This window comes from Zalophus californianus, chromosome 1, assembly GCF_009762305.2.
Source record: "Zalophus californianus isolate mZalCal1 chromosome 1, mZalCal1.pri.v2, whole genome shotgun sequence".
Taxonomy (NCBI): Eukaryota; Metazoa; Chordata; class Mammalia; order Carnivora; family Otariidae; genus Zalophus; species Zalophus californianus.
The window spans coordinates 82,492,237-82,505,422 of NC_045595.1; the positions used below are offsets into that span (position 1 = coordinate 82,492,237).

The 13,186-nt window shown below is 41.2% G+C and overlaps 1 protein-coding gene across 7 annotated transcripts in view; it reads right to left on the minus strand.

Moving 5' to 3' along the window:
- KAT2B (lysine acetyltransferase 2B) overlaps window positions 1-13,186 on the minus strand; it is a 99,070-nt gene that overhangs the window by 57,298 nt on the left and 28,586 nt on the right. For all 7 annotated transcript variants that reach the window (XM_027584758.2, XM_027584756.2, XM_027584757.2 and 4 more), the window contains exon 2: window positions 9,957-10,083. In XM_027584758.2, coding sequence (XP_027440559.1) covers window positions 9,957-10,083 — 127 coding nt within the window. The remainder of the gene's footprint in view (window positions 1-9,956; window positions 10,084-13,186) is intronic.

Here is a 13,186-nt window from a genome sequence, read left to right on the forward strand (position 1 = left end):
AGAGAAGCTTCCCTGGAATGAGAAAGCTAGACAAGGACAGTCATGTCTGCACTGTATAAATACTTAGTTGTCTGGACCTGCCCTGTTCTGAGTCTCCAACTATGGCCCCCTTCTGACCAAGACTCCTTTTCCAGTCTCTACATCCAGCTGCCAGCCTCCTCCCTCTCATCACATCCACACCACCAACTAACCCCACCTCACAGCCTCCCTATCCCAACATCAGTGTACCACCGTCAGGGCAAACTTGACCCTAAGGCAAACTTGACCTTAGGGTCAAAATCCTCATGGCTCTCCTCAAGGTGGCAATTCCCTGCTGCCAGACCCGCTTGTGACAAGAAGACTGTCATTCATTCCTTCATTGTCCTTTACCTACTGCATATTCCCAGTCATAGGATTCAGGTGAGCTTGCTCACTGTCTCCCAGAGTCACCACTTTTCCCTGTTCCTACTCTGGTGGTCATTGGGATCTCAAGCCTAGAGTACCAAAAGAGCCCCAGACTGTCTTCTCTTGAGCCCAGGGTATTCTTCCTAAAACACCATTTTCTTCAAACAGGCCCATCTCCACCAAATCCAAACACTGCCTCTTTGGAGCTGCTGACCAGAACTGGATAGGACTTCCCCAGGAGCCCACAATCACCCCTAACCCATGCCAACACCCAGGAACACTTCACTCTAACCACACAGCTAAACTAGTTATTGTACTGGTAACTCATTTTTAACTAAAAAGGGTCACTCATAATGGAAAGAAACCCTTCTTTTAATCTTTTCTAAAGAAGCCTTTTTGATGCAAATAGGTTACCTTCAATTATCTAAAACTTGTTTTCTTATTAAAGAGATAGGCCTCTACTGTATAGTTGGACAGCACGTTACTAAAAACTAAAAAATAAAACTCAAAATCTGTAAACTACAATGCGCAAACCCACAGCAGTTCATCTGCCACAGAAGTCATAACATGGAATCACTGCTTTTTAAAGCTTTTGTAGGGGCGCCTGGCAGGCTTGGGCGGTGGAGCGCGCGACTCTTGATCTCAGGGTTGTGAGTTTGAGCCCCAGGCTGGCTGTGGAGAGTACTTAAAAATAAAATATTTAAATAAAGAAAGAAAGCGTTTGTATATGCTGCCTAATTTACCTTCCTCCACCAGTGAAGTTTGCATCAATGTGCAGTCTATCAACCATGTTAGAGAATGAGCCTTTCCCCACTCTTGCCTATAGTAAAGAATGATTCTCAGGAATTAAATCAATCTTGAAAATTAATGAGTCCACACCATTCTGATTCGCATTCACTGGAATGCCCTTGGAGGTGTTTGTTTTCCAGGTTACTGGCCATCTGTATTGGTTCTTTTGTGCACTACTTATTCAGATCCTCTGCCTGTGTTTTAGGATGTTAGTCTTTTCCTTACTGCCTTGAAAGAGCTTTAGGTCTGTCAAATTCATTGTAAATGCTGCCGGATTTTGTTGGGGTTTTGGGCAGGTTGTGAAGGAATTTTAAATTTTTTATTAAGTCGAATCTGTGTTTGGCATTTCTTTAAGGTCTTGCTTGCAAAGGTCTTCCCTTCATACCCAGAAGATGACAAAAATGTATTTTCTCCTAGCTCTTTTAACAGGTTTGCTTTTAAAATTTAAAACATTCCTCCACCAAAATGTCAATGTCATAAAACACCAAAAACAAAACAGAAAAAAAGCTGATGAACTGTTCCAGATCAAAGGAAACTAAAAGGACCCCCTGTGATATTGCAACTTACAAAGAAATATATATTTGGTCTTTGTTCCTGGCACAGTGCTTTTTTTTTCCCCCTGGCACTGGGCTTCTAAAACCCTTGGAATTTTTTAAGTAATGAGAGCAATAATGTAAAATAAGTGTCTTTTGTTATTCATAACAAGCCCCTTGCAACCACACCTGAGTTTATGTTAATGACCTTTTAAAGTCCCTTAAGGAAGGGGGCTGTTTGCCAGGGGAACCAAAGAAGTCATTAACGATTGGAATTTTCAGCCCCACCTCTCCTACCTATGGTGGGGATAGGAAGTGGTCTGGAGGCTGAATTAATCACTAATAGCCAAAGATGCAATCAATCATGCCTACATAATGTGGTCTCCATCAACCCTAACTGAAGGGGTCTGGAAAGCTTCCAAATTGGTGTTCGCAGAAAGGTGCCTGGGAGAGTGGCGTGCTTAGAACTTCGTGCTCCTTTCCCCCTGCCTTGCTGTGTGCATCTCTTCCGACTGACTGTTCCTGAACAGTATCCTTTTATGATAAACCAGTAATCAAATAAGTAAACTGTTTTCCTGAGTTCTGTGAGCTGCTCTAGAAAATTATCCAACCCCAGGAGGGGGCCATGGGAATCTCCCAATTTATAGCCAGTTGGTCAGAAGCACGGGTAAAAGTGGGACTTGCAATTGGCATCGGAAGTGGAAGGAAGGAGAGGGACTGAGCCCTTAACCTGTGGGGTCTGCACTAACTATAGGCAGTTAGTGTGAAAACTGAGTTAAAATTTGCAAAACACCCTCTAGTTGTCCACTGGAGAGTTGGAGAAGTGCTTGTGTGTAAAACCCCACTCATTTGGCGCGAGAAGTATTCTGGAAGTGTTTTTGAGTATGAGTAAAGTAGACAAGCTGTTTTCCTTTCACATGAGAACTAACTACCCATGTGATTCTAGACTGGATGCTTAACTGGGAAGGAAAATATGCTATAAAGGACATTTTGGGGTCAACTGATAAAAGTAGAATACAAACAGTACATTAAAATATGACAAAGGGGCGCCTGGGTGGTTCAGTTGGTTAAGCGACTGCCTTCGGCTCAGGTCATGATCTCAGGGTCCTGGGATCCAGCCCCGCATCGGGCTCCCTGCTCCGCAGGAAGCCTGCTTCTCCCTCTCCCACTCCCCCTGCTCGTGTTCCCTCTATCGCTCTCTCTCTGTCAAATAAATAAATAAAATCTTTAAAAAAAAAATGACATAAATGCTAAAATTTACTTAAGTTGGTAACTGAACTAAGGTTATGTAAAAGAATATCCTTAATTTTAGGAAACAGACATTGTATGTAGCGGGAAAAGGCCATGATGTATATGTAACATAAGTTCATATGGTCCAGGAAAAATATATATACATGAAACTACACAGAAACATAAAAAACAAAGCAAATAGGGCATAATGCTACCAACAGGTAAATCTGAGCAAAACGCGGTTTTGCTTTGGGATGTCCTTTGTTACTATTCTCATGACTTTTCTGTAAGTTTGAAATTATTTCCCAAAAAAGGGTTTTTAAAAAATCTTTCATCCACCTGGAACTGAAAACTCAAATATAAAGGACCCTGCTTCATTTCAAAGTCTTCCAAGAGTATGGTACAAAGCATCGATATAATTACCCAAAACTGGCCAACCCTTTTCTTTTGGGAAAAGCTCACTCTTTCTCGTCAGCCTTGGCTTCCCCCAGTGTCCACCGTGTGTAGAGGGCAGAGGCAAGCAGAGGGAAGGTGGGAGCCAGAAGACTGGGGGAGGTTTTGCTCTCTTTCTCTCTCTCCAGGAGGATGTACCTTGGCACCTCTCAGTGCTGTGCCAGACTTGCAAACACCCAGGGTGCCACAGGGAGACCTGCCAAACGCCTGCTGCCAAGGATCACGGTGCAGCTGTTGCCTGGCTGGGAACAGGAAGCACACTGTCACCATCTGCTGTGACCCTCTCTCAGCTCTGGCTCCGTGTATCACTGGCCTGCACTTCTCTTGAGGACAGCCCGCCAGTCCTCACATGCCCTGCAGTGTGAACAGGCAGCAGCTGGGCAGGCGGCTAACATGTCTCTGCTCCTTTGGACTGGAAAGAAAGCAAACAGCATGGCACCCACAGTATTTGTAAGCTGTTCAAATACATTTTTTGCTCATGGGAATCTGAGGTCAAAGCTAGAAGAGGTTAAGACAAATTCCTTCAATGAAGGAAACCTTTTGAATTGACTAATGTGCAAAAGTTTATAATTTAAAAGTGATTTCCTCTTTTGTAATTTCAGATCTGGATGGAGAAAAAGTTTTTTTGTTTTGTTTTTTTTAAGATTTTATTTATTTATTTGCCAGAGAGAGAGAGCAAGAGAGAGAGCACAAGCAGGCAGAGGGAGAAGCAGGCTCCCCGCTGAGCAGGGAGCCCGATGAGGGACTCCATCCCAGGACCCTGGGATCATGACCTGAGCTGAAGGCAGACGCTTAACCGACTGAGCCACCCAGCCATCCTGAAAAAGAGAAGTTTGAGATTAAGAATCCTTTAGATGAGTTCAGTACAAGAGAAATATAAGCCACATATGTACATATAAATTTTCTAGCAGCCACTTTTAGAAAGGTAAAATAGATGAAATTTTATTAATACATCTTATTTAACCTAATATATACCAGATTTGTCATTTCAACATGTACTCAATGTAAAAAATTACTAATATTGTACATTCTTTTGTCATACTAAGTCTTCAAACCAGCATGCATTTTACACTTGCAGTGCATAGCAATTCAAGCTACATTTCAAGAGCTCAGCAGTCACATATGACTGACTAGTGGCTACTGTTGTGGACAGTGCAGGTACAGACTATAAACTATGAAAGCTCCCCTGCAAATAAATGCAACCAGTCATCTTTTTAGTACTCCTGAATTCAGTGTTTATCAATGAAGGAGTAAGCCCAATTATGCCCAAGGAACAGAATATATTAAGAACTAGAGAAAAAGTCAGTCCTTAACCTTAGTCTACTATAGAAAATCTACAAATTATATTTAATTATGTATTATATAATCATTTATTACATACCTTATATATATATAATTATAAATAATTATAGTTATGCAAGGAACATTGCAAGGCAGCCCCAAGAAAGCCTTTACTCTCTCATGACCCCAGGAAGGTAGGGGAAAGTAATGACATCAGGGAGCAGGACAAATAGTACCAGAGTTAACCCCTTCAGTCCTCATCATACCAGACTCACAGCTCCTGACAACTCTGAACCCCGTGTGTAAAAGATGGCATTAGTGCAAAAAACAGGGATGGCCAGATGGCACGGTCGGGAGAACATGCAACTTTTGATCTTGGGATTGCAGGTACAGCCCCATGCTGGGTGTAGAGATTACTTAAAAATAATATCTTAAAAAACAACAACAACAGAGGACACCCAGCCAAGAGAAATACGCTGACTTGACTCGGATGGCTGTGCCTGGCCCCCTATTTATATCACTTGGCATCTGCACAGTACAAATATAAATGGGAACTCAGGATGATTAAGTGGTGGAAGTCTATGCAAATGTGGTAAGGCTAAAGAAAATGTGTTGGGTCAAATGATTTACCTATGATTTACATGTTTGAAATAGTCCATGAGAAAAACACTGGTAGTCCCTTCATACCTCCTACTATTCAAGAAAGTAAGCTCTAGTGTAATTGATTAATGCTAGTCTTTACTTTCCTTAGGAACTTTCTCCTGTAAATAAGCAGGTAAGCAGAGGTAACCACTGGGTTGGGGGGAGGGAACACCTATCAATTTCTACTATTGTAATGTTTAAATATGTATGTGTCTGCATGATGTATGCTTATGTGTTTATGTTTATCAGAAAAAAGCGATGGCACTGAAAAATAACCAAAAACCTCCCACATACAATTGCAAAAAACTATCACTAGTCAAATTTAATAATCAGTACATCCTGGCACAGTTCAGAACAATGGACTCCAAAATGATAACAAAAATTCCAATTGTGTTTGATCACAATGGTGTGTTTCCTCCTTCCTGGTCATAGAGGTAGATTGCTATTTAAATAAGCAGTCCCCAAATGAGGAATTTTTATAAATACAATAATAAGGAGAAACATTTGGGCCACTAAAGTGCTTTGTTAGGATCCTCTGTTAAATTTCTGTAAACTGAACTTGACTCTATCAATCCCAAATAACAAATAATTTCAGAGGATGGACCAGAAAGTTCTAGGCTGGTGCTATCCAAAGGAAATATAATCTGAGCCATATGTGTAATTTTAAGTCTTCCATTAGCAACACTGAAAAAAGAAACAGGTGAAATTAATTTTAAATAATATATTTTATTAACCCAATCTACCTAAAATATCATTTCAACATACAATCAACATTAATGAGATAGCTCCCTTCTTGTCATACTAAGCTTTCAGAATCTGGCATGTATTTTATACTTACAGCTCATCTTAATTTGGAGTAGCTATAGCTCAAGTGCTCATTAGCTCATGTTATAGCAAGTGGCTATAACATTGGACAGCATGGACCTAGACTAACCATTTCACTCTGTAGATGAAGATACCAAACTGCAAAGAGTTTAAGGGATTGGCAAACTGCTATACCCAGCCTAGAATGTTTCCTAATTCCCAACTGAATGTTTTATACCCAGGAGACACAAAAGAGTATTCAATGATTGCAGGCCAAGGACACCTGGGATGGAAGTTAACTAACAGGAGACCACATGAAACCAGAGCTCACTGTCACGAGAAAATGTATGGCTGAACCAAAGGGTACGCAACGGCAAAGCAACAGAACAAGACATGGTCTCAATCGAGAAGCCTGGTTACGTTGTTGGTAAGTACAGGAATGTTCCAGGTTGACACACGTGCATGATCACTGGGGACTAAATCCACTATACTCAGCACAGTGACTGTGGAAGTCAGGACAGTGTACACAAATTTAAATGCATTTGAGAATTCAGGTCTGCATGATAGCCTAACAGAATTCCCTATACCCTAATCTCTACTTTGTTTGTAATATTTAGGAAGTAATCTGCACAAATAGGAAAATATGTGTGGAACCTGATTTAAGTACTCTGGCCAAAAAAAAAAGTGAGGGGAGGGAAACTGACAACTTTTTATTTAAAGATGTATTTACGCGAGCAAGCAATCAAGGGGGAGAGGAGGTAGACGGAGAGAGAGGAGAGAGAATCTCAAGTACACTCTCAGCTGAGCACAGAGCCTGACTCGGGGCTTGATCCCAGGACCCTGAGATCATGACCTGAGCCGAAATCAAGAGTCAGATACTTAACTGACTGAGCCACCCAGGTACTCAGGATATTGGCAAATTTTAACAATTATTAAAGCTGGGTGATGAGTACAAGGCACCTATTAAACTATTCTATCTTTACATACATGGGAGCTCTTCCATAATAAAGTTTTTTTTTTAAGTGTAAGGATGTGGGGGAGAGGAAGCATAACCTCCCAAAAAGGTTTTCTAGAGCCCTGATAATAAGACCAATAAATAAACTATGGCATTCCGCCAATAATTCCAGGAGCCCTTGAAAATGTACAGACATTTCAATTTTAAGAAAGCAAACTGAAGAGAGATAGGGGGCAACGGGGCGGGGGGGAGGGGAGACTGGGAAAAATATTTTTAAAACACCTATAAATCTCAATACCCTGAGAAAAGCACTGTCAGCAACTCAACATAATCCTTCCAGATCTGTTCCTATTAGTACATATTAACATATATGTCATATTTTCTAAACTGATAAAATGAGATTGTACTCATGATGCTGTTCTTAAGTCAGCTTGCCTGCATGGGAATGACCATCTTCCATGCTGTTCTCTAAGGGTGCAACTGAGGGTTGGGCGTGTGACAGATGCCACACCAGTCAGATCCCAGCCTCTAGGGATGTAAATCCTCCTAAGCCAATACTCAGAGGGACAGGGGCAGATGGAGCTGAATCATCCTGTGGGGGTGTCCTGGACAGAAGGCCCACAAATTTCTGCAGCTGAGATTCCCCAGACCAGACTGAAACTGGGTTTCCCTTTGTTTTCAGCTTCTGGGAGCTACCAGTACCCTTTAATAAACACTGTTTTCTTATTTAAACGGGGCAGAATTCGTTATCTGTTCTTGAAGTAAAAGAGCTCTGGTAGTTATGGGAAAACTACTACTCACAAGAAGAGCTAATAGTAATGCATAATAATTTGCCAGGTACTGTTCTAAAGTTTTTATATGTTTTATCTCATTGAAGCCACACACAATTCTGAGATAAATACTATTAACTTTGATTCAGAGCTGAGAAAACGGAGCTCCAGGCAGATGAAATAACATGCCCCAACTCACAGCAACTGGTTGTAGAGCCAAGATTTGAACTTGGGCTGGTGGATCCTTAATTTAGTCCTAAATTACAAAACTTCCAATTAAGCAGCTTTATGACTTGCTTTTCTCATTAATATGTTAAAAATGCCTTTCCATATTGGAAAATAATCATTTTTAATAGCCATATTGAATTTTATGATATAGATTTTCATAATTCAAACAATTATCTCCTACATTGGGATATTTAGGTTATTTCTAGTTTTTTACTATCATTAATGCGGCTGTAATTAACTGTTCTTTGAGTTTAATTTGAGGGCACATCTTCATTTATAGGTAGGTTAAATTTCTGGCAGGGATTTGCCAGGTCAAAGGATAAGTACTTTTTCCCCCATTCTTGATTATGTAGCATCCAGTAAGGGTTACTTGTTTTCCAAAGCTTGTTAAGAAATGTAAAAGAGAACAAAGTTGGCTTTTCTTTGTAAAAGGCCATTTCTGCCTTTGGGCATTCATGTCTGTTTACATGCTCAGAATGGAGACAATCTGCTCAGCTAAGAAAGAAGACTCTGTTTTTAAATGTTAATTGATGTAAGATAATCAGATTTCCCAATCTATACCAAATACAGTTCAAGCCCAGTGCTTAAGAAGTTTCTGAGCCAGCTTTTATTGCATCATATTTCCTGAGGCAAATTCTAAAGGGCACTCGCTCAGGGATCAACTGTGAAAAAGGTATAGCAAAGGTGTTCTATGACTTTTGGGAATCCCTCCTTTGCACCGGCTGTTTCAAAAATCAGAACTTACATCATTTTAGACGGCAGTTATACAATGATGTAATTATTAGTGTATTTATTTCTTCTGTGAGATCAATGGTCTCTATTTCCTTTCTCAGAAGGTTAGTCCGGTGCAGTAACTTCCTGGGAAGATCACATAATCTACTTTTTTGCTCTGTAAGTATTGAAATACTCTCCAGCTGAGTACAAAACAAAACTTCAGACTCGGCCTGACACCATGCTACCTTGAAGGCTGTTGCTGCACCATTTGATATCACCGGGAAACTTGAAAGAGAGATGACGTCCAAAAGAAGGCACCCACTAAGAAATGGTCAGGGGGGAAAAGCCACTTCAGTGAGAATGTTCTACCCAGAGCAGCGGTGGACACTAAACAACACAGAGACGTTCTTTGGGAGACTGGATAACTGAAGGTGGAAAAGTATAATATTCCAAGACGATCCTGTATGAACTGGAATTTTAATATCTAGGGAAAACTACCATTAACTTTTATCTACCCAAACCAAATACAATTTAAAAATTTTTAACTTCAAACTTGTATCAGGACAAGAACATATTAGCACAGTCCTATTGAGTAACTCTAGCAGAGTCTATCTTGCCAAACTGACAATGATTATCTTGCAGGGATAGATAAGAAGGTTGAAAGGGAAAACATAAGTAAACATTGACCAAACACAACCCCAATGAAGAAAGAGCTACCAGAAGCAGGAAACTAAAGGATAAAATGAAGTACTTCCATAAAGTTCAGGCAATCAGAAAATAAAATAGTAGTAGTGGTAACAATTAAACAAAAAACCAGTTGGTTGAGTTTTCTACCCTGGAGATCAAAGACCCTCAGGCCCCCATCAGAATGAATCAGGACATGTCACACTTTATTCTAACTAGCTCAGTTGTGGCGTTTCATCTCATCTGGCAATCCCCCAGTCCAATCCAGCTCTTAGGGAAAAGGGGAAGAGATGGATACGGAGTCAGTGCAAACAGTGCAGAGCTTGTCTCACATAAAGCAAATCCATGAGACTAAATAGCCTCTTTTGTTACTGCCTCACTTAGAGGTAAATAGCATGCAAGTTTGGCGAACCCACAGAATTCAGTTAAGTTAGAACTTTCAGGCAACAATGACATCATTAAAGTTCCCTTGAAGATTTAGGAACTCACCTAGGGCATGGCTACAACTCCGGCAGGATTCTGTTAGACTGACAATTATTTGCTGCAGATCAGCTCTGGGGGGAGTGGGAGAAGGGTTGGGATTTTTCCAGCCATTACATTTACAAGACTCCTCGGCCTAAAAAAGGAAAAGAGAGAGAAAATTATGTAACAGGCAGCAATGGACTCAATGCTTTACATGAGATCAATACCCACTAATCATAGGACAGCTACCCTCCCCACTCCTGACTTTAAAACTTCCTACATATGCACAAGAAACAAAAACAGAGAAAAAGGCAAAGAGGCTATTTGATCGAGATGTTTTGGGTTTTGATGTCTTTTTGTTGGTTTCCTTTCTGCTGGCTGGAATCTGAGAACTGCACCTCAGACAGCAGACCGTGCCCTTTGGTACCAGGGTCCCAGGCAAATGTCCATGGAGTAGTCAGTTCCAAGGGAGCGCATCCATAGAGCTGGCCAAGGCAACAAGCCAGACTGTCCTGAGGTCCTTGGAACACAGCTGGGGCCTCGGCCATGACTGAGCCATGCAGGCTGGAAGGCTCCAGCTGCAACTCCGCCCCATGGACCAGAAAAGAAACCCGCGAAACTGAGGAAGTTAGCAATCTCAAGGACACGAGGAGGGACACACCCAGCTGAAGCCACATTCGCTAGATTCTCCAAGACCTTTACAGGCTCTCAGCTTTAGAAATGGAGAGGGCCTCACCATGTAGTCTGGGGTTTCCATCTATGATACTTCTCAGGCTCCTTGTACCAGCACACTAGTATTTATTATTTTAGCAACCCTTACTAGAAATCTTCCATGCTCTTCACATTTCCCTACCTTCTTTGAGAACAGTGACTATGATGTATGATCTGGGCTTTTTGTGGTGACTTGGGTTACAAAGTGGAGGACAAGGATGGAATGATATCAACTATTTTCAATCATAAAAATAACATGTAACATAGCTGACTGATCGTGGGCAAGAGCTTTCTGTGTACACCGTCCAATATGGTAACCACTAGCCACATGTGGCTGTTGAGCACTTGAAATATAGCTAGTCCAAACGGAAATGTGCTGCAGATATAAAATACATACCAGATTTAGAAGACTGATGTAAAAACAAGATATCTCGTTAATAATTTTCACATTGGTTACATGTTGAAACATTAATATTTCAGATGTATGGAGTTAAATAAAAGATATTAAAATTCATTTGACCTGTTTCTTTTTCATTTTTTTAAATGTGGCTTTGGAACATTTAAAATTATATATGCGGTTCATAGTCTACTTCCCCTGAATAGCACTGGTCTAACAAAACAAATTGCATAGATTTTTGTGCTTGGGCTTCGTGTTAGGTCTTTGATCACAGGTCTTTTCTCCCTGATTCCCACCCTCGCAGCTCCCAAACCCCCAAACCCCCAAACCCTGTAGCAGATGGCTGAAGTTAGGAGAAGTCTGATTTGTAGAAAGTGATAGAATGGCTGCTACCTGAACCTCATACAGAAAATTCTCCAAGACAGGACAGTTTCTGAAGTGTGTGTACATCTAGGAGAGTAAGAAAAAAGAAAAAAAAATAATTGGCAAGGCAAGAAGGCCAAGGTAAAGGGAAAATTATGTTTCTGAAGATAAGTCCCTATGCTTCTGAAGATAAGCTGGACCCTGTGAATGCTTGGCAAGCCCAACCTGACTGCTTCTCACATTTTATGGCAATGGGGATAGAGAAGGCAAGACCAAAAACAGCAACGTAGTAGCACAACTCCCAATGAGTAGCTAAGTGACCCTCTTCTGTTCGGCCAGGCACCAGGCAGGACCTGACTGTTAACTGCACTGCTCAATTATTAAACTGAACTGGGCCTTGAAATTCCCTACAATGAGCCATCCACTTCTTCAGAGACTAGAAAGTTCTCAAGGGCCATGTTTTTGAGAAGGACTCTCGTGCGAACTTGCAGCCAAGAGAGCGTCCCTATAATCTTTGTAGGGATGGAGGAAACCACCTGCATTGGGGACCACTCCTCTCCTAGCAGTGGAGTCCAAGGGACTCCCACAGCCTCCGGCTTTACTGAGCAGTTCAGCTGATTCAACAACCCCTTCCAAAAAAGCCTTTGGTTAGCGAAAGAAAAATGACGACCACCGTTCTAACAAATTAATTAAATACGGCAGACCGAACCTAGAAGGAGAAACAGCAATGGCCCACAACCTTTGAGTTTGTAGAACTAATTTCCAAGCCAAAGAACTACAATGCATATTGAGTCATTCATTCGACAGTATGTCCTGAGGGCCTACTCTGTGCCAGGTACTTTTGCTAGGTATGGAAGGGAAGGTGGTGAGCAATGAGGCAAATAGGCAACACAAATTAACAAATTATATAGTATATTAGACAGTGACAGTGCTATGGAAAGAAAGATGAAGCAATGGGGAAAGGGGGGTTGGGGGAAGAGTAGGGCAGAATCTGCAATTTTAAGTAGGCCTTTTTGAGAAAGTGGCAACAAAGCAAAGACTTGAAGGAGCAGAGGGAGTTGAACATTAGATGTATGGTAGAAGAACATCCCAGACAGAGGGAACAGCCAGTGCAAAGTCAAGAGTGGTTGGCTTGCTCAACAAAGGGCAAAGACCAGCATGGCTAGAGCACAGTGAGCAAAGGAAAGCACTGAATTGAAAGTAGGAGGAATCCTACAAGGCCTCATAGTCAATTAGAAGAACTTCAGCTTGGTTACTTGACCTGTTGTCTCTCCTTCCCCAACAGGATCTTCTGGGCTTGAAATGAGCACAGGAAGAGAAGACAAAGACACGAGGCCAGATGTTTCCAAACTCATTTCTTTCTTGGATTTTTTTCCTTTCCTCATTTGTATAAAGCCTCCCCACTTTCTCTTTTCCTTTAGCATTACTCACTGAGGCATCTGTTTTTCTGTCATTAACTTACAGGAGCAAATCTTCCTATTTGCTTTCATTTTTAACCTCCAATCCAGGATCAAATACACATTCTGTTACACAGGGAAGCACAATAATTACTCATACATTTCAGAATTTATAAATCTCTTTAATATCTAAATGGAAAAGAACTCTAATACCTTAACCAAGGCCCAGCAAGAGAACACAGGATTCCCCTGGAATTACCAAAAAGATGCCAAGTTGTCTAGTTAAGAGTTTCATCACTTACTAAGGCCCAAGATTAACTTTAGGGCTAGGGGTCAGGTGGGTAATAAGTTCAGTTCAAAACCCCGAGGAATTATGTAATGTGGGAATC